This window comes from Furipterus horrens, unplaced genomic scaffold, assembly GCF_987537825.1.
Source record: "Furipterus horrens unplaced genomic scaffold, mFurHor1.1.pri manual_scaffold_11, whole genome shotgun sequence".
Lineage (NCBI taxonomy): Eukaryota > Metazoa > Chordata > Mammalia > Chiroptera > Furipteridae > Furipterus > Furipterus horrens.
Window position 1 is genome coordinate 77,284,348 of NW_028327181.1, and position 20,769 is coordinate 77,305,116.

The 20,769-nt window shown below is 43.6% G+C and overlaps 1 protein-coding gene and 1 pseudogene across 6 annotated transcripts in view; one reads left to right on the top strand and one right to left on the bottom strand.

Moving 5' to 3' along the window:
- Positions 1-1,354: 1,354 nt before the first annotated feature.
- On the bottom strand, positions 1,355-2,830 carry LOC149998340 (small ribosomal subunit protein uS11 pseudogene; annotated as a pseudogene). Its single transcript, XR_016507234.1, has 2 exons — positions 2,807-2,830; positions 1,355-2,092 (listed from the first exon to the last, which is right to left on the bottom strand). The product of XR_016507234.1 is annotated as a small ribosomal subunit protein uS11 pseudogene (transcript).
- Positions 2,831-3,193: 363 nt separating this feature from the next.
- Positions 3,194-20,769, top strand: part of SOCS7 (suppressor of cytokine signaling 7) — a 30,144-nt gene continuing 12,568 nt past the window's right edge. For 2 of the 5 annotated variants that reach the window (XM_090291210.1, XM_090291213.1), the window contains exons 1-7: positions 3,194-4,167; positions 10,681-10,745; positions 13,077-13,181; positions 13,645-13,746; positions 14,611-14,741; positions 15,234-15,402; positions 18,530-18,658. In XM_090291210.1, coding sequence (XP_090147336.1) covers positions 3,206-4,167; positions 10,681-10,745; positions 13,077-13,181; positions 13,645-13,746; positions 14,611-14,741; positions 15,234-15,402; positions 18,530-18,658 — 1,663 coding nt within the window. In that variant the 5' untranslated portion in view covers positions 3,194-3,205. Of the gene's footprint in view, positions 4,168-10,680; positions 10,746-13,076; positions 13,182-13,644; positions 13,747-14,610; positions 14,742-15,233; positions 15,403-18,529; positions 18,659-18,954; positions 19,066-20,769 lie in introns of those variants that run through there. The other 3 variants (XM_090291214.1, XM_090291211.1, XM_090291212.1) reach the window with 3 other exon arrangements.

Below are 20,769 nucleotides of genomic sequence, written 5' to 3' on the forward strand. Positions count from 1 at the left end.
TCCACGATGGGCAGCTGTGGCCCCTACCTTCATGGGGCTGACAGCTTAGTAATGAAGACAGACTTTAATCAAATAACCCCACAGATAGCTGGCAAATAATATCTGTGCAATTAAGTGCACCAAAGGAGTGGTCCTGGACCTCAGTGAGGAGAAAGTGCCCTGCCAGGGAGATTTATTTCCCTGAGGTACTGAGGAGTTCAGTGTGAAGAATGGGTAGGACTTTACTAAGCAAAAAAAAAAAAAAAAAAAAAAAAGGCAGGGGGTCCTTCAGGGGAAGCCTTCAAGAAAAGGGAAAAGCTTGTGCAATGGCCATGTATGTGCAAGCTTGACACAGGGCTAGTGGAACTGCATGGGGGAGAGAACAAGGGGGAGCTTGGTGGGAGATGAGGCCAGAGAGAGGCAGGGTCAGATCACCTGGGATCCCAAAAGCCTCCTTAAGGAGTTTTGGCTTTAGCCTAGAAACAATGGGGAAAACAATGGGAAACCATGAGGCATCAGCCATGGATACATTTCCATTTTGAAAAGGTCTCTCTGGCTGCAGGACTCATAGCAGACCCTCAACCCTCTTTCCCTCAATGCAACCTTGGGTACCTAAGCTGCTAAGTTCCGCTGGTTGCTCCTTCCTCCTTATCCCTTGCATTCCTAAACACCTCGCATGGAACCATTGCAATGGCTTCCTAATTAGTCTTCCTGCCTCCAGTCCCACTTCCTCTACACAACAAACTTAATCTTGTTTGATCTTCACACCATGCCTGCAGGTAAGCAAAGCAGCAATCCTTATCTCTATTTTGCTGATGAGAAAATTGTAGTGCTATGGAGCTGGCTCATACAGGCTTATGAGAGCCAATTATTAATATTTTAGGAATTCTGCAAGCCAGTTGTTTATCACAGCCACTGGTAAAATTAATTATACAAATTTATAATGAAATAAATATTAAAAACAAAGGTAATATTAAATAAATTCTCAAAACTCATCACTTCTTAATAATTTTACTATTATTAGTTATCTATGCCCTTGGGGTTATTTATATTGTTGTATCTGCATTATGAACTACTACATAATTGTATGCTACTGCTCAATGCCTTTTAACTCTGTTCAGTAAAGCCAGGTTGGTAGACTGAAATCAGCCATGATGGGAATATTTCGGCAGCCGTCCGTCTCGAGAGACGATGGTGTAGCTTCTTAAAAGTCTATCTGCACTGCCGAGAATGGCTGTGCAGTCTGACTCGGGAGTGACACGGTATCTGTCTCCTCCCCATGGAAATCAGCAAGCCATACAAATTCAGTGTTTTGTTGATTACCTAGACTTAAGAAAATGATGAAGAAAATGTTAACAATTCAGATTTAAATTTTTTAGCTGCCACAAAAGTAATTTATTAACAGAAAACAATAATTTGAGGATTTCTGTTCACAATGACCATGGCTACACCCCTTCCTGAGGGTGCTGTTGGAGGGAGTGGGGGTGACATTTCAATCTGTCTGATCTTCATTCCCAAGCAAGCAGGCAACGGCTCTGAGAGGTGACTAGATCCCTAAACCAGGGGTTTTGGTCTTATTTTCTCCAGTGGCCAGGAGTTTGCTGTGGAGAGCAGTGATGCCCAGCTCCTTGCACCTCTGGGCCACATCCTGGGCTGCCAATATGGCAGCACATAAGTAGGACTCTGCTCTGTCAGCCTTTACCTTCATCCCACAAGTCAAACGGCAGATGGTTTCCTTGACAGAAAGATCAGTGACATGGACATAAGTGTCACTGGAGGATGCAAAGATGTGGCAGACACCAAATACATTTTCTTCTTTAGCCACCTGAGGTCTGAGGCTGATGACCTGTTCTTCTTTCTTTTCCTTCCCCTTGTGAGTTGCCATTTCTGCCCATCGGGTCCAGTCTCCACCACAGGAAAGCTCTATTTAAATTTAATGTGCACCCTGACTGGCGTGGCTCAGTGGATTGAGCACCAGCCTTTAAACCAAAGTGTTGCCAGTTTGATTCCCAGTCAGGGCACATGCCTGGGTTGTGGGCCAAGCCGCCAGTTGAGGGAGTGTGAGAGGCAACCACACACTGATGTTTCTCTCTCTTCCTTCCTCCCTTCTTCTCTTTTTAAAAATAAATAAATAAATAAAATATTTAAAAATAAATAAATTTAATGTGCTATGCCTGTAGCTAGCCATTAGATTGTGAATAGAACAAAAGTTGCAGACATTCTCACTATTTGAAAACTGTTTTCCCATTCAGCGAACAGGTCACTTCCATAATTAACAGTTTATAGACTCTTTTTTTTTTTTTTTTTTACTTTCCTCTTACACTGACAGAAAGAAAATATTAATCATTAACATTCATGTCACAATTACACTCCTCGGTCAACTGAAACCACCGGACTACCCACTCAAGAGCTTGGCAAAAATCAATGAAAGAATTCTGTGAGAATCAATTGGTTACATGGAATTTGCAACTGTATATTATTATTATTATTTTTCTTTTTGGTAAATTGTGTGCTACACACCTTTTACATCAGTAAAATTTATTATATATTTATGCATCTATATACGTATACATCCCCCTTTCCTCCTGGAGGGTCAGGTGTTCCAACATTTATCAGCATACCTCTGAGTCTTAGAACACATTATTCATGTGTCATTACATAAATATTCACCGGATGCTAGGGGTGATACAGTTTGTCAGTGAAGAAATGACTCCGCCTCGGTTACACATCGCAAGCTGCATAGGCGGGACCAGACTCGGAGTTACTCGCAAGGCTACCGGTTCTCTTCCAGGACCAGACCAGGTGTCCCACGGCCGTTCTACCTTACCGGGAACAGTGGCTTCGGTCTGAGCGCCCGGGAAGTGAAAAGCAAGGTTCGGGGCAGGTGACGAACGGCCAGGCGAGAAGCAGCTCACGGCCAATAGCGGACCAGGCCGCGCGTAACGTCACACTCCCTGGAAGCTAGCGCGAGCACGCCCTGGGGAAAGGGGCGTGGTCAAGCTTCCCGGAAATGATGCCATATGGGGGGCGGTTCTCCGCGGCGGCGGCGCGCGGCCTGGGCTCGCGCTGGGCTCCGCGCGCCCCCCGCCCCCTCCAGGAGGCAGAGGCCGCCGCGGCCGTTTGCGCTGTCGCTCCGGGGCCCGCGGCGGGCGGGGCTCCGGCGGGGCCCGGCTTAGTCCCCACCCCAGCCAGGCTCCCTGCCGCCCGCCCTCCCTCCCTCTCCCCGATGCAGGGGGCTGAGCTCCGGGATGGTGAGGCGGCGGCAGCGGCCGCTTCGTACCGCGTCTTGAGCCGCCTGCTCGGCTATGGAGAGGCGGCCCCCGAGCCAGGCCCGCCGCCGCCGCCCCCAGGCCATGGCCCCCCGCCGCCACCCTTCCTCGCACGACCGGGTACGCGGGGCTCCCGGCCGCCGCAGCTGATGGTATTCCGCAACGTGGGTCGGCCGCCGGAGGAGGAGGACGCTGAGGCGGCCCCGGAGCCGGGACCCTCGGAACTGCTATGTCCCCGGCACCGCTGTGCCCTGGACCCCAAGGCCCTGCCCCCGGGGTTGGCGCTCGAGCGCACCTGGGGCCCGGCGGCTGGACTAGAGGCGCAGTTGGCAGCTCTGGGGATCGGGCAGCCGGCGGGGCCGGGGGTCAAGACGGTTGGTGGGGGTTGCTGCCCGTGCCCCCCGCAGGCACCCCCTCCGCAGCCCCAGCCGCCTGCTGCCGCTCCGCAGGCCGGGGAGGACCCCACGGAAACAAGCGACGCGCTGCTGGTCTTGGAGGGCTTGGAGTCGGAGGCCGAAAGCCTGGAGACTAACAGCTGCTCGGAAGAGGAGCTCAGCAGCCCGGGCCGCGGAGGCGGCGGCGGCCGGCTTCTGCTGCAGGCCCCAGGCCCAGAGTTACCCCCGGCGCCCTTCCCGCTGCAGGACTTGGTCCCTTCAGGGCGCTCGAGTAGAGGGGAGCAGCAGCAGCAGCCGCCTCCACCGCCCCCGCCTCCTCCCGGGCCCCTCCGGCCACTCGCGGGCCCTTCCCTGAAGGGCTCCCTCAAAATCCGCCTCAGTCGGCTCTTTCGCACGAAAAGCTCCAGCGGTGTTTCCGGTGGCGGGTGTGGAGCCGGCAAGAGGCCTCCTGGAGAGCTGGCGGCTTCAGCCGCGAGCCTGACCGACGTGGGAGCCTCTGCCGGCCGGGAGCTGGACGCAGGGAGGTGAGACCCGCTGGGGGGCTGGCTGACAAACTGCCCTTTTTTGCTTCATTTTCCTTTTATTCTAACAGGATCCTGACAAGTCTTATGATATGGCCTTCATAAGGAGGCAAAGAATTGGGGCTAAAGGTGGTGACATCGCTCATTAGGTCAGGGCTAGTTATGGGAGACAGCTTTCACTCTGAGTTCATGCCCCTTGACACTTCTCAGCTGGTTAGCATCTCTCTAGACCCGAGATGATTTGAAATCATGCCCCCACCCATACCCTGGCCCAGCTTTTAAAGTTTTCCCAAGGTGTCTGTATACTATTACCTTCCAAAGGGCAGTTGCTGGAAATGATTGGTCTTTGGGACAGAAAGTTGGTGTTGCATTTTGACCACCTTACTTATCACTCTTTCTGTGTACCAGCACCCCACCCCCTTCACACTCCTGCGTACCAATGATGTGAGGAGTTGGTAGGCCCACAATCAATTGGGCATCTCTACTCCAAGTTTTCATTTTTTCTGGGTTGACCTCCTAGATGTACTTGGTATCTCAAGCCTATGTGCTGACCACTGTCATTGAGAGTAGAAAATAGCTTTGCTGTGAAGCCCATGTGAGAATTCTGTGAATGTGGTATAGGCACTGGTGCTTGAGTTCTAGGCCAATTGATGACACTTCCAGACTTAGACATTGAATTTTTTCCTGCATTTCTGAAGGGTGGACTGCTCTCTAAGATCCAGTGTTAGGTCTGTGTATTGGTTTAGAAAACTGTCAACTTTTGTGTCAATGAAATGAGACTTCCCTTGTGGCAACCCCCTTGTGGTTTGTGCTGCTGAGTGGGTTCTTAGAAAGATTGGAATTGCTTTTGGTGCAGCTCATGCGATGGATTCTTAAGATTGACTTGGCAGCCACAACCCAAGGCTGAAGAACAGGGAGGTGAATAAACTGAGAGTTTTGTGCACGAGAATGACCTAGGGAGCTTTAGGAAAAGATCAGTATGTCTTAGGACCCAGTAATTTGAATTTTTAAAAAGCTCCCCAGTTGATCCTGAGGTATCACCTGGACTGGGAACCAGTCATGAACTTCTCTTTTGAAGGATACCCCAAAATGAAAGTGTTGGGTCAGTTTGACTTTGCTGCCCTTCCTGAACAGCTCTGCCAGGGACTCATTTTGGGGATCAAACCAAACCCAAACTCCCTAAAGAAATCAGTAGGTTGATGCATGTTACCCTCTTTCAGGTAGACCTGTATTTCTGCATTTGTCTCCCAGTGAACTCATGCTTAGGTCTTGAAAAGCGTGTGTCTGCTGAAACAGCTTTTTTGTAGTAGGCTCTGCATTTGATGCTCCACTTAACCAGTGTAGATGAAATTTTCATCATATGTGGGGAGGACAGGATTGAAGCTATGGGTAATGACATAGAATAGATTGTTAATTTTCTTGTGGTTTGTCTTGCCTTTGTTCCCTATTGACCAGGACTTGGTCTAAGATTTCAGACATGCCAAATATGAGGTGTGGCGTGAAATTAGGTCCTCCGTTTAATAGATTAGGAAGAGGAAAAGGCATATAACATTATACGGTTTTTTGCCTTTGGAAGCAGAATTTAATGGTCATTGGCTGCTCTGTCACCAAGACTCACTCTAAGCACAATACGGATTTCTGCTGCAGAGCAAATTGGGCTGTAGCTCTGAAAAGCTTAGTTCAGGGCACTGGAGAATTACATTTTTTGGTCCAAGGGCTTTTTCTGATGATTGGAGAAGAGCTAGGCATTTGTGCATGAACGTTCGGTTGACTGCTGTTAGGAGGCAGCATGTTGGACAGAGAATGTGAACATCTAATTCCATTTAGAACTCTAGCATCAGCTTTGGGACACTGGCCAATTTCATCTTCTTCATGCTTCTTCCTTTATATTCATCAGTAAACTGGGAGTGATTCCTGTCTTCTTGTCCTTGTAGGAATAGAGCGAAGACAAGATAAATGGAGATAGAATATATTGTGCTTTTGGAGAAGTAATAAGATTGAACTGGTGATTTTTTTTTTCTCTTTTTATGCTTAGGATTTGGTGCTGTTAGATTTGCTTGTTAGCTTTTACACAGCTTACTATGTGCCAGTCTTGCTGGCAGCCTCACAGCTGTGAGAAACTTGGTAAGTCTGGCCAGGGTAGTTGTGATTTCTATGGATCTACACCTCCTAAGTAAGTCCGTCCTGTTGGAAGGAAGGATGAGTTTGGATTTTTAGCTTGTTCTCTTGTTTTGATTGGTAGGACCTGGAAGCTGTGAGAAATCTTAGTCTCTTGCAAGAAGGTATATGCCTTCCTCCTTATTGTTGATTGGAGTCTCTGTACTCTTTGCTATATAATTTGGGGCTTTTACAGTAACCTCTGGGCATGATTCTCTTTGTTCTTCTTAAAATCTTTCTTAACATCTTTCCTACAGCTCTCACTAGAAGTACTTCCTGCAATCATTTTATAAGACTTAACAGTTTCTATATATTAACATTAAGCAAAACTAGTTCCTTTCAAATGCTTTGGAGTGTGCTAAGTGGACCTGCCTGGATACTCTGTCTTAAGTCTAGTATAAGTTAGCTTAGAAAATTTTTTTGAAGCGAAGGAAGAAATGGGCCCACCAACTAATCAGGTTTCTGTTGTGGAGAACTGGGCCAGGCCTTTAACACATATGTTGGAATTCACAGAGTTGGGCTTGATGCCTGTGGGCTTCAGTGTAATATAGAATAGCTATTTCAGGAAAACCAGTAAAGTTCCCTTTTCTGTTTCACATATGTTGAACTGATTGTCTTCCTTTATATTTGGTGAGAAATGGCATTTGATCTGACTCTTTTGAATCATCACATAATACACAATCATTTGAAAATGGGTATCTTGTTCATTTTTTAAGGTTTTTTTTTTTTTTCTTCCCCTGAGCTAACAGTGGATCTCCATAGTTGTGAGGAGGAAAAATGAAGAATAGTTCTGTGGTGGTTTCCTATCTATTTGTGGGGGAAAAAGATACAATTCTGGAAAGAGAGGCAGCTGCCTTGGCATCAGTTTTGAGACCCTGCTGTCGTGGACAGACTTGGCAGAAGTGAGAAACCCTTTTCTCTGTTTCCTTGGGTCTTCAGGTCCAAAGGGATATTTTTTAAAAATAGCATGACATGCTGAGAGCAAAACTCTATGCTTGGGTTTTAGCCGTACTCCCATAGATCTTTTTAACTTTTTCACGGAGTAGTTTTGGTTGGCAGCTCTTGTTTGGAATGAGCAGCGTGGTTTCAGAAATCTCTGTCCATTTGAGTCTTGGGTCTTTCACTTCTTAATATTTTCCCTGCTAACATCATTCCTAACGTTCTAGACCTTGGACTACCCCTCTTCGCTTTTCCCTGGAAGTTCCCTTCATAGGTTCTTAAGATGGTTTATAATGGAGTGTTGGATTTGACCTTGCTGCGCAGATGTCTGTGTATTGGAACTAAAAATGAACACATGGTTTTTGTGCCTGTAGCACATGAACAGACACTGGCTTATGACATGTTGAAAATGGCACAGGCTGGCCGACTTGGCACTGTGTGCATTAGCAGGGGCAGAGGTAAATTATAGCTGTAAATCCTGATATTTGTACATTCTCGTTTGGAAGTTACTTTCGAAAAGAACATGTAAGTCTTAGGACATTAGTAGAGGAGATTAATGGACAAGAAGGGGAGGGCATTACTAGTTCATTGTTTGTATTTTAGGTTTCAAGGAATTTGAAAGGTGGCCACTGGTTATATCAGTGTTTTGTTGGCATATTTAGTCTAATGCTTTTAACTCCTTTTATCCCACAGATCTGTTGTCAAACAATTACTGGTAGCAGTTTGCAGAGTGAAAATGGACAGAGGCATTTTGTCTCTTTGTTACCTGAAGCACAAGCAATGCATAGCTGACTCAAAGGACTGCTTAGCCTCAGTGAAGACCTTTGCCTAAGGTCTTCTGCCACCCCTATCTTGTTCTTTCACCTGAGGCATAGCCTATCAAGCCTACTCCACCCCACCCCCCAAGTCTTTCTGCTTGTTAGCTTTTACAGTTTACTAAGATGCACATGGCACACTGGCAAAGTTACAGTGGCTTAATTTTGTGCCTTAATGCTCATCAAGGTGATCTGGGGAGGAATAAAATAAATGGGAGTGTGGTATAGAAAGGTTAGTTAAAAGTGTTATCCATATTATTCATGATGCTCTCCAAAAAAACAGCACATCCATCTTAGAATGGGCTTTTATCATTTTAAATATTTTATATGTACAAAAAGAGGTGTATATAGTGTGTTCAATATAATAATAATCAAATGCATACCCAGGTACACATCTCTGAGCTTAGCAAATAGAATGTTATCAGTTACCTTTGAAGACCCCTGTGTGTTGCTTCCTGATCACATCACTACAGCTACCATAACCACCATCCTCAATTTTATGTTAATCATTCCCTTGCTTTGTTTTTTATAGTCAGCTAGATTGGTCTTTTCATGAGTGACTGTCATTAGAATACTCTGAGGATCCTTGAGACAGAACCTGCTTTGGATTTTCAGTTACACAGCATCTCCCCGAAGAGAGAAGGAAGCACTCATTTATTATTAGCCTTTCAGCCTATTAGACCTTCTACCTCTCCAAGGTTCTAGCTCTGAGGCTCCCTTATTTGCCAAAAAAAAAAAAAAATTCCCAGGCCTCTTAAATGGCTCTGCCTGGATTTAGATTCATATGTATTTCTTTTTCCAGATCTTAGAAACTATGATTTTTTTCTTCAAAATGCTGGGGGCGGGGGAGAAAATGAGGTGGAGTGAGGAGGCCTCCGCAAGCTGTGTGCATTTGGGTACTGCCATTCTTCAGTGCTTGGCACTGAAGAGATTCGTCCCCAGCATGGGCAGATGGCAGAGTAATGCAGCTTCCTTTGAAAAGAGGCAAATGGCCAAGTGGCTGAGGTGTGAACCCTTTGAAAGGCCAGTGCTTTAGCTTTCTACTTGCAGAGTTTAATGTTGTACCCAGCATTACCAAATAAAAATTAGTTTGGAAGTTCTTCAGTCTTGAAGTTCATGTCCAGTGGAATTAACTTTCCATTTCAGTCCTCTGAAGTGTGGGAACTAAGCTGCAGACTGTCATGAGCAACTCTTATAAATAGAGGGACTGCGTGTGCTTATATCTTATTCTGATGCAGTCATCTCTCCTGTGGGTGCCATTATTAAACTTCTTCAGTCTCAGCATGCCGGGGGTTGCGGAGGGAGTGTGAGGTAGGTCAGGAGAGGAAATCCGGCATCTTGGCTATTTCTAAGATCTTTACATAATCGTTTTGAAATTTTGTGTGAAGTGAGTTCTGAGAATCTCAGCTATCTATGTTAAAACATAAATGCATAAAGATCTTCTAAAATCAGACAATTCTAAATAGGGTTTTCTTTGCTTCCCCCCCGCCCCCTCCATTGGTGCAGTTGAAGTTTCACTTCGTCTTTTGGGTGAGAGCAATTTTGAAAGGTGAGCCAGCTACAAGGCCCAGAGTCAGGCACTCAGATTGGTGGTGGGAATTATTTTAAAAGTCTAGTTTATTGAGGTATGATTTATATACCACCTAAAATTCACCATTTTAAGGTGTCCAATTCTATAAATTTTGATAAATGTTTATAATCATCATGCCCTCTACCACAATCAAAATGCAACACATTTCTACCACCCCCACAAGGCTTTCTCTTGTAGTCGGTTCAGTCATCTTGAGATGAATTTTTTGACCTTAACACATTTTTAGCCAGAAAGTCTTTGTCACAGTCTTTAGATTTCTTTTATTTATCTCTGAAAAGACATTTGAAATTGTACAAAGCAAAGTTACCTTTTGTGTATCTTTTCACAGGAGGTCTGGGTTTTCTAGCTGGTTCCCTGGAGAAGCACCAAGGAGAAGTCATGGGGAAGAGCTATGTGACTGGCAGTTCAGAGAGGGGAAGGGGCCCTCTTGTTTGGGTGCCAGGCAGAGACCCTAACCTGAGGAGGCCCCTTGTTAGCTGATGGCTTGGGGACATTTGTGCAGAAATCAGAGTCTCCGTGGTTGAAGATTGCATGTGTGTCCTGTAGTGGTGGTCTCAAGTCCAGATATGCTCCCGGTTCACTTTGGGACCTCCTATTCTCAGGGGCAGGCCTAGAGAGAAAGTTGTTGCTCTGACATGGCACCTGGTCAGGTCAAGAGCCTTTTTCTTGGCTCCCATATGAAAATCAACTGTGCATCTGACTTGCTTCCTCTAGAAACAGACTTGCTAATTACCACTCAAGGTGTTTTACTCCTGTTATGAGCTGGGTGTGGAGAGATCCAAAGGGATTTCTCTTTGCTTTGCAGGCTGGTGAATTCTATAGCCAGACCTATTTAAGGAATTACCGTAATTATTTTATTCTCCCCCCTAAAATTTTAGGTTTTATTATAAAAGTGTTGCTGACAATGATCAGAATTTGCTTTGTTTTACAGTGCATCTGGAATTAAGTATTGTAGTGATTTAAATGCATCCCCTCTCCCCTCTTATTCTCTCTGTGTGCTTTCTCACCCCCTAGGAAACCCAGGTTGACAAGAACTCAAAGTGCCTTTTCTCCGGTCTCCTTCAGCCCCCTGTTCACAGGTAAGGGTGATCTCTTTCTTTTTCTTCTGACATCTAAAAGCAGGAGTGTTCTGAGGCCTGTCAGGAAACACAGATGCATCTCAGAGGGAGCTTCAGGCGTGTCTGCAGTTACTTTCTTCATTCCATGCCTGCTGCATTTGGGGTGAGGCTATTTTTATGGTGTGGAATGTGTTCTTGACTTTGGATGCTTTATAGTTTGAGTAGTGTCTGCTTGCTGGTAATTAGGTGGCCCTGGCAGTTATGCAGTTCTTAGTTCGGGGTCATCACATATAAATTAAAAGGAGGAATTAGAAATTTATAGACTTGCAGTGCATAGAAGAGTCTCTAGAAGACTACAATTCCTGTCCCTGCTTCCAAGGAAGTTCATGGATTATCTAATAAACATGACCCACCGTTATCTGGTCTATTTTTAAAGACTTTGGACAAAGGGGATTACATGAACTCTTGTATTACACGTTTTAAGGGCTAGCAGTTCCTGCAGCTGTTTGAGTTCTTCACTATATCTAATTTAAGTCTCTCTTGGAGCAAGGAACACAGTTGCTAAAGTAGGAAAGCCATTGAATGTCCTTTGGGCAACTGCCTTTCTTTAATGAGGAACTTTTTTAGAGAGGGATACCTTTTGTTATGTCGGTCAGATGTGAAGCTCCCTTTTGAATAAGATGTATAAGAGAAGGTCTTTAGCACACAGCCTCGAGTCTCAGAAACTGAATACTCATTGGTTGTGGCTGAGAAACCTTTTTTAAAAAATCCCAATTTCAAACTCTTTTGGTATTGTGTCTCTTAAAAAGATGATTGCAAGAATTATGATTAGGAAATAGGCATTTCCAGATGTTAAGCGGGCAAGTGAAACCCCCATTCCTTCATAGACGGCCCTGAGCTGTCAGAACAAATGAGTTAGCGCTTGTGATAGGCACAGGTGGAGAAGGAGTCTTTGTGCATAGCCCAAGCCCAGAATTAAAGAATCTTATCCTCTAGTAATATGTCTTTCTAGTTAGTAATTGTTTCCTTTCTAAAGTAAGGAACACCCACATCTGTAGTTTTAGGTTTGGAGGTCTTGTTTCAGACAGCCTTAGCTCTTCTGAATTACTTATTTTTATTGAGGTGCTAAACCTACAATCTAGTCCCCTCTGACCCTTCAGGAAGCACACTTGTCTAGGTTCAGTGCATTGGTCCAGGCAGCTAGGCTCTCAGTTACCAAACTATGTGATGAATCCAGTACTACCAGCACCCTAGAACTTCCACTGATGACTTTTAGAAGAGCTTTCCTGCTTATCTTAATCAGTGTTCAAGAACTTTATAAAAAAAAAAAAAAATGTGTATTAGATTCTGAAAGCCCAGCTCCTGACCTTTTAGAGACATTGGTTTCTATTTCTAAAATTACTAAAATCTAGTCGAGGGGCTAATTCAGCCTCCTGAATAAGAAAAAGGTGTTGGAAATAACACCCTCAAATTAGAGAAATCCTGAGTTTTGACCTGTGGATCAGACCTACCAAAACAAATCTATTTTAGGCTGTCCACTTGAATTAGTAAAATACCCTTCATCCTCTGGTGACTCAGTGGAGAGAGGGTAGATAGGGCTGGGTGGCAAGAAGGAATGGATGTGGCGGAGAACAGAACTGTAGTGCATGCTGGGAAGTAAAGAGAAACCACATGCTATGCCCCTCCCCCATTAGGTTCCCACTGAGAAGCTTCCTCTAAGCTTACCTGACTGGGCTGACTGTGGAAGTACTTAATTATTAGGGTTGTAAATGTGCTTTTCGACCTTTGTAGCCTGAGCTATCAGGCATTAATTGGTATCTGAAATGGGTTCTCTTATGAGTGAATATTCTGAAAACTCTAGAGATGAAAAGCCATTTAGGAAGAAGTTGGGCTAACATGGGGACCTTTATCTGCTTTCAGTGTACCATGCAGTTCTTAAACTTTTCTGGCACTTTTGGGAGTTTATAACAAGCTGCTTGCCTTGCCCCCTAAGGCAGAAGTTTATATACAAATCTGAAAAATAAACAATGTGGTTTCCATTTGAATAAAGAAGTCCCCGTGGTCAAGGTTATATTGTCAGTGGCAAAACCACAACTAGTTGACTTTTCCACTGTCAAGTCCATGTTTTTGTCCTAAAGAATCCTTGACCATTAACAGGGCAGAGAAATGGTAGAATTTAAAATTGACTTCCCAGCTGTTTCGGGGTAAAGCCAGCCCTGGGAGCATTAGATTTTGAGCTTTTTGAGAGCTGTGGACCTCTTACTTCCCTTTGCTTGCCCTTTGCTTCTGTTTGCTCTGGCCTCAGCTTTGGGCATGGTGCTCTATAACATGCTTGCTCCATGAATCCCTCAGGTGAAACAGTGTCGCTTGTGGATGTGGACATCTCTCAGCGGGGCCTGACCTCTCCACACCCTCCAACTCCCCCCCCTCCTCCAAGAAGAAGCCTCAGCCTCCTAGGTATAGTCTCTTCCACTCTCTGCCTTCTTGCCCTAGTGGGAGGGGGCGCTCTACAGACCTATTGTTCTTTGCCAGGAGCCACTAAGCTCCTGGGTTTCTAATGATGAACCTGTTATTTCCTGTCCCTTTCTCAGCACCCCCCCCCCATCTCCCTAAGTGGTTGAATAGGTCTCTTACCTGCATGCTATTATAGCCTTTTCTATCCATATGTTGATTAGACCTGTATTTATCTTGCCCTGAATATACAGCTAGTGGACTGCTTTAGAAATAGCCTTACTTGCCTGCTTTCAAGCAGAGGAAACCGAATTAAGATGATGGTTGACCTCTGTGCAAAAAGACGGGGCAAAGGTCAGGCCAACTTGCCGCAGGGGGCAGCCTGATGATCCTTCTCCCTCTCCTCTGCTTCACCTTGCTCATTCTGTGCTCATATTTCTGAACCTCTTGCTTTTGTTCTCTCTTCTAGATGATATCAGTGGGACGCTGCCTACATCTGTCCTTGTGGCTCCGATGGGGTCTTCCCTGCAGTCTTTCCCCCTACCTCCGCCTCCTCCACCCCATGCCCCAGGTTAGCTTAGCTTAGAGGCAAGACTCCCAGGAGTTGGGAGTACAAAGTAATAAACTTTTGAAGGATGGGAGAACACTATGGAAATAACAGAACTTACAAGAAAGCTTACATTTTATCCCCTTGGCTAGACCAGAACTCCTTGGAAATGAGGCCAAGAACTGATTTTTCTAACCCGTTTTTTTTTTTTGGAGTTGAATCTGATTTTTGTTAGAAATAAAAGACGAACTTTTTTGTCTTTTTGCTGCTGAGACTTTTTAATCCTTGAGTAGTCATCACTGAGGAAACTGCCTTAATTTCAGCATAGTGAGGAGTTTTAATATGTTGCTGGTTTTCAAAGTTCTGTGGTTTTTCTAAACTTTTAGTACTGACTGCAGCCTTGTAAATAAGTACCAAGCATTTAGTAGCCCATACCTGCTTTGCCAGCCTCCAGTACCCAAGGAATAAAATGAATGAAATCGGCACTCTTTTCTACTTGCCTGGCAAAACCATTACACTTCCTGGGCAAGTAAGCGAGTCACTATTTCCAAGGCTGCTTTACCGGCACTTCACCTCGAGGTGGGAGAAGTTGGAATCGCTCTAGGCTGGTGAAGGCCCTGAAGTAGTCACCTTAGTCAGGTTAGTGAGCAGCTCCCCACCCCGTTCCTGGGGTTCAGTGCCCCCACCCATCCTTCACAGCTTACACAAGCCCACATAGCTTTTTGTTCCAGCCCATCCAGCTTTTTCCCACTGCTTTGGCTTCACCCTTTCCAGCTTAGCTTCTAATGCCTTGCCCCTTTTCAGTTAGCATCTCTGTTTTGGGGGGAGGGTGTACTTATGGTTGGGCGTTGAGGGTAAACAAGTGACCACCACTCCCTTGCTCTGCAGATGCATTTCCCCGGATTGCTCCCATCCGAGCAGCTGAATCCTTGCACAGCCAGCCCCCCCAACACCTCCAGTGTCCCCTCTACCGGCCTGACTCGAGCAGCTTTGCGGCCAGCCTTCGAGAGTTAGAGAAGGTAGGTGGCACCTGAGCACTGGAGGCTCGCCTTCTCTCCCACGCCCTGGCTCCGCTTTTATTACTTTTAGAGGAAGAATAGTTTCTTTGTCTCTATATTCATAGTGACAAAACAATATGCTACTGTTATCAGTTCCATAAATGATATTCTAAAATTGAATCTTGGTGGGGGGGATTAAACATGATAAGGAAAGTCTTTAGAGAAATATTTACATAGTCTAAGCTGTTTGTGGCCGATGAACTGACCTATGTGCTTCTTCTCTTCTTTGTAGGGCCTTGGTAATGGAATTGTAGAATTATTCTTCTGTTACTTTGGAGGGCTAAAAGTATAATGAACTTGATATTTATTGCTGGTGGTTAAGAACACTCTTACAGCTTTTCCCTACTGAAATGTTTTAGAAGTGAGGGGTTCTCCTGTGGTAAGATAGATTGTGTTGAACACTTTGACATTTCTTTGCTCTGTTAACCCCTTACCACTTTTTATCTTTGATAGTGTGGTTGGTATTGGGGACCAATGAACTGGGAAGATGCAGAGATGAAGCTGAAAGGGAAGCCAGATGGTTCTTTCCTGGTACGAGACAGCTCTGATCCTCGTTACATCCTGAGCCTCAGTTTTCGATCACAGGGTATCACCCACCACACTAGAATGGAGCACTACAGAGGTAAGAGATGCTGGTGTTGGAAGGAAGCCCTTCTCTACTGTTCCTTTTTCATGGGAAGAATTCATAGAAGTGGAATTGTGAATAAGGGAAAAAATCTCATAGACGCAGTTGAATGCTAATATGGGCACTGGTTTCAGTCACTAGAAGAAAAGTTGGCACAGGTAGGGAAGAGAGTAAGCGTTCCCTTTACTAGTTATTCTCAGCATCTTATTTCCTAAATAGGAGGTATTGAACAAGACTGTTGAAGAACAGAACAAAGCTAGTCTCTTATAGTCTCTTATGAAATAGTCTTAGAACTGAGAGAATTTGTGGAACCAACATGCTTTAGACTGCCCGCCTCCCAGGTGCCACATCCTCCTTTGTGGTCACGTTGTGCTGGTGTTGCCATCATGTCATGTCTAGGAGATGGCTTCTTAAACACTGCTGTCTGGATTGACTTTGCAGCAGGGCATTCTGTACTTGACTTGGGCCAGAAACTCATGGTGGTCATTGGTGCTAGGGCTGGATAATATATCACTTGTTAAAATATCTGCATATGCTGTAAATTTTAAAAGCATAGAGAATATTGGGGAGTTTTGGGGATTTGTCCCTTTCATCCTTAACACTTCTCACATGTGGTCACCTTAAATGTGCTGAATTAGACATTTATCTCAAAAGAGAGTCTCTTTCATGCTCTCCTAAGGCACCACCGTGTCTTTCTTGCTCTCAGCCATGGTCTGCCAGATTTATTTGGTTTGCTTCTCTTGTGAGGCAGGAAGTAGCTGTTAAGGTCAGTAAAGCTTCGTCCAAGGTTTCCTCTGCCCCCACCTTTGCCTTAGAGATGCATGAAGAGAAAGGAACTTCAGTCCAAAGACCAGAGAATTAGTTAGCTAACCATAGGGTAGACTGTTGCCTATTTTCCTGCTTTTCCTAAAAGCAAAAATCAAACAAACAAATGGAAAACAAAGCATTTCAGAGCAAAGTATTTTTATAAACCTATTAAAATGATAAATGCCTAGGCAACGGGAATGATGACTAAATGCTTGACCTCTAGGTTTCTGATAGGTGAGATGCCAGGAATGAGAGAGAGCTTTCAAATGGTTCTCCAGTTACTTTTTGTTCAAAGGAACTTTTCTTCCTTGAATAAATGGAATTTTTAATAGAAGCCTTGTGGGCCTTTCAGTTGCTGGTTTGCAATGGAGCATTTGTCTTCGTCTTTTTAAGTGATACTGTAAGAGTAGCTAGAGAGACTCAGATCTGCAGTACTCTTGGGTGATTTAGTATCCCCTTTATGGGTGATTCTTTTGGATTAAGAGCTTTAGTTTTGGGAGTTTTTGTTGTTTTTTGAAGTCATGGGAGTTCAGATTCCCTTTTACGTTTGGGATGTGATCTTTGTACCATGTTGGGGTGTAGAATTTTAGAAGTTAAAGAGAAGACTTAGAATTTTTTTGTGCCCAAGGTATACATGAATAGGTAATACTCACAAAACTACTCTTCTTGTCTTTCTTCGACTATCTCATGAATACCTGAAGACTGAAATCTGCTTGAGGGGAATGTCATTTAAACTTGCTTTTGCTATGGCAGTCTTTAAAAAATTTTTTTCAATTACAGTTGACATTCAATATTAGTTTCAGGTGTATAGCATAGTGATCACACATTTATATAACTTACAAAGTGATTCCCCCTAATAAGTCTAGTACCCACCTGACACCATACATAGTATTACAATATTGTTTACTATGTTCTCTGCACTGTACTTTACATCCCATGCCTGTTTTGTTAACTACCAATTTGTACTTCTTAATCCTTTTACCTTTTTCACCCAGCTTCCCAATTTCCCTCCCCTCTTGCAACCATCAGTCTGTTCTCTATCTATGAGTATGCTTCTGTTTTGTTTCTTTGTTTATTTTGTTCTTTAGATTCCAAATACAAGTGAAATCATATAGTATTTGTCTTTCTCTGTCTGACTTATTTCACTTGATACAATACCCTCTTGGTCCATCTATGCTGTTGCAAATGGTAAGATTTCATTCCTTTTTGTGGCTGAGTAACATTCCATTATATATATGTACCACAACTTTTTCATCCACTCGTGTTTTGATGGACACTTGGATTGCTTCCATATCTTGGCTGTTATAAATAATGCTGCAATAAACATAGGAGTTTAATATATCCTTTCAAATTAGCGTTTTTGATTTTTGGGGGGTATATACCCAGAAGTGGAATTGATGGGTCATAAGGTAGTTCTATTTTTATTTCATTTGTTTATTTTTAAATTTTTATTCTTTAATTGTTTTTCTATTACAGCTGTCCCATTTTCCCCCCTGTTGCTCTCCCCTGCCAACCTCCCCAGTAGTTCTATTTTAAATTTTTTAAAGAACCTCCATGCTATTTTCCATAGTGGTTGCACCAATCTGTATTTCCACCAATAGTGCATAAAGGTTCCCTTTTCTCCACATCTTTGCCCACATTTGTTCTTTGTGGATTTATTGATGACAGCCATTCTGACAAGTGTGAGGTGGTTTTAATTTGCCTTTCTCTGATGATTAGTTATGATGAGCATCTTTTCATATGTCTGTGGGCCATCTGTATGTCCTCTTTGGAGAGGTGTCTATTCAGGTCCTCTGCCCCCTTCTAGTTGGATGGTTGTTTTTTTGGTGTTGAGTTAATGTGAGTTCTTTATCAACTTTGGATATTAACCACTTATCAGATGTCTCATTGGTGGATGTCTTCTCCCACTCAGAAGGTTGTCTTTTGATTTTGTTGATGTTTTCTGCTGTCTGAGGCAGTTCCATTTGTTTGTTTTTTCTTCTGTTTTCCTTTCCTGAGGAGATACATCAGAAAAAATATTGCTACGAGAAATTCAACCAAGCATTTTTATATCTTTTTTCTGACTTGAATTTATTATTTACTTTAAGCCTTGTAAGACCTAATTTATGTTTTAGTAAAGGTGGTATCTTTCTTTTCATTAATTACAGAACAAGCAGGAACAGGTGAAATAGGTGGCTTCAGGGACCTTTGTCTGACTCAGCTTGCCCATAAAGTCTTGTCCTCTGAAAAATGAGAGTCATAAAAATGTGTGAGCCAGCCTCCCAGATCTTTGAAAAATGTTTCACATTTTTTACCTTTTCTTAATTTTCCATGTCAGGAACCTTCAGCCTGTGGTGTCATCCCAAGTTTGAGGATCGCTGCCAGTCTGTGGTGGAGTTCATTAAGAGAGCCATCATGCATTCCAAGAATGGGAAGTTTCTCTATTTCTTGAGATCCAGGGTTCCAGGTAAGGCTGTAGTTATAGAATTGTTTAACTTACTTGGGTATGGTCCAGTAGAATATTAAAATGCACCCCCCACCCCAAAAGAAGGCCACACTTACTTAAAGTTTTTTATCCTGGCTTTTATAGCAATCACTCTTTCTACAGTCCAGTGGTTAATCCCCTACCCTTGTACATTAATCCCTCAACATATTGAGAAGGGATCTTTGCTTCTCTGACCACATGAATGAGAAACCTTTGCTGACATCCAGGCGACATGTGAATAGTTTTCACTCAGAGATGTATTCTTGTCCCTGATCCAGGCATCTACACTTACATGTGAAACAGAGGTGAGAGCTCTTAGGCCACTTCCAGAGAACCTGGGAAGGTAAAGAGTGTTCACTAGAAGAGCAATGGTGAGGGTCAAGGACGCTGAATTCATTGTCAGTCTGCTCTATCTAGGTGTTGTCCGTGTCTTATTAAACTTTTTGTTAAAGTGTAGATTGTATCCTTACCAGTGTTGAATACAAAAACTTTTCTCCATTTGGTAGCACTGGACAGTTCCCATCCTGGGTGGTGTGGTTATATAGTCTTCTTGCCCGCTAAGTAGGGAGTTATCTATATAATAGCTATTGAAGGGGGTATTGGGGAGGTTTGGAAGAATCTGCTTTAAAGTATTGGGAAAAGTAAAATGAAAAGCACTTTAATTGAGGCATTTATAAGATACAAACAGAACTTAAGATGAGAATGTCACGCTTCCCCATGGAATCAACTTAACATTTTTAAACAAACAGGGTGTCAAGAAATTGCCCTAAAAAGAAGTTGCAGGGAGCCTCAGGCAGAACATCAGTAATAGGTTACATGAATGTGTTTTAAAATCTTGGTGATTTAAATAAGGCATGATAGGGTGCAAACCGTATTAATTCTCACTTCATTTAGTATTTGCCTCAGTACTGTCAACACGGTTGGGTCTAATGCAGTTGACTTGGTTAGAGGGAATTGACTCTGCTTAGCAATTTTTAAAGTTTGTAGCTTTTGGGGACATTCATGTAACAAAAATTTATTTTGTATATATTGAAAATAAGTTACATTTCTGCCTTCAGAAAGTTATAGCAGCCAAGGGGAAACAGGTAGGAAGATAAAGGAAATACACAGGTTAAATTCAATACAAGGCATGGCAGTGATCAACAAGGGCAGGCTAATAAACTGTGGGTGAGCCAGGGAAATCCTCTCAAAGGATCCTGGAGTCTGGAGCATGTATCTACTTGTAAATGACTGATTTGTGGAATCTTGGACTCCTCAAGTAAAGCTCATTTCAATCCACAAATGTGCCCTGTCTGCAGAAATTTTAACTAGGAGTCTTAACATTGTTAATGGCTAGAGATTATAATAATTGCTACTAGTTATTGAGTGCCTACTGTAGGCCAGGTACTTTGTCAGGTTCTTTATTTAAATCTAAGTTCTTTAGCTCATAGGTTGGTCTGTTATTTATGAATAAGACTATTTTCATGTTACCAGTGAGTAAACCGAGGCTGAGTCTCAAAAGTGAAGTTACTCTAAAGGTCACCTAGCTGATCAGTGCTGAAGCCAGGATTCAGACCCAGGCCCATCTGACTCCAAATCTTAAGCTTTATTTACCACCACTCTTATGGAAGAAGTAGCAGTAAGCAAATTGGAAGTGCTAGGATTTGCAGAGACTACACGAAGAAGACAGAATTGTGTTTGTTAGTGGACAGTGTCTTTCTATAATGAATGCTACAAGTAGGATATCTATTTGCACTTAAAAATGTAATCAGGTTGAGATGGCAGGTCAGTTAGTATTTGCCCCCAAGATCCTAAGTGACCTCTCTTTGATGGAATGGGACAACGAAGGCAGAGCCATCGTTCTCCTTCACCATTGTTTACCGCCCTCCTTTGCTTGTCGTAAAGGTCTAGGCATCCCATGAGGCTGACTTAGAAGCAGGAATCGGGGTGAGGAGAGGTAGTCATAGTATTCAGGTTGAGCTCTGTCATTCTGCACCAGGGATTTTACTTACTGGATTTGAAAAGGAGACTCCTTGCTCGGACGGGGATGATAACTGAATGCCCACAAGGGGTCAGGTATTATTCATTTATTAACAGTCTCACTCTTTTTTAAC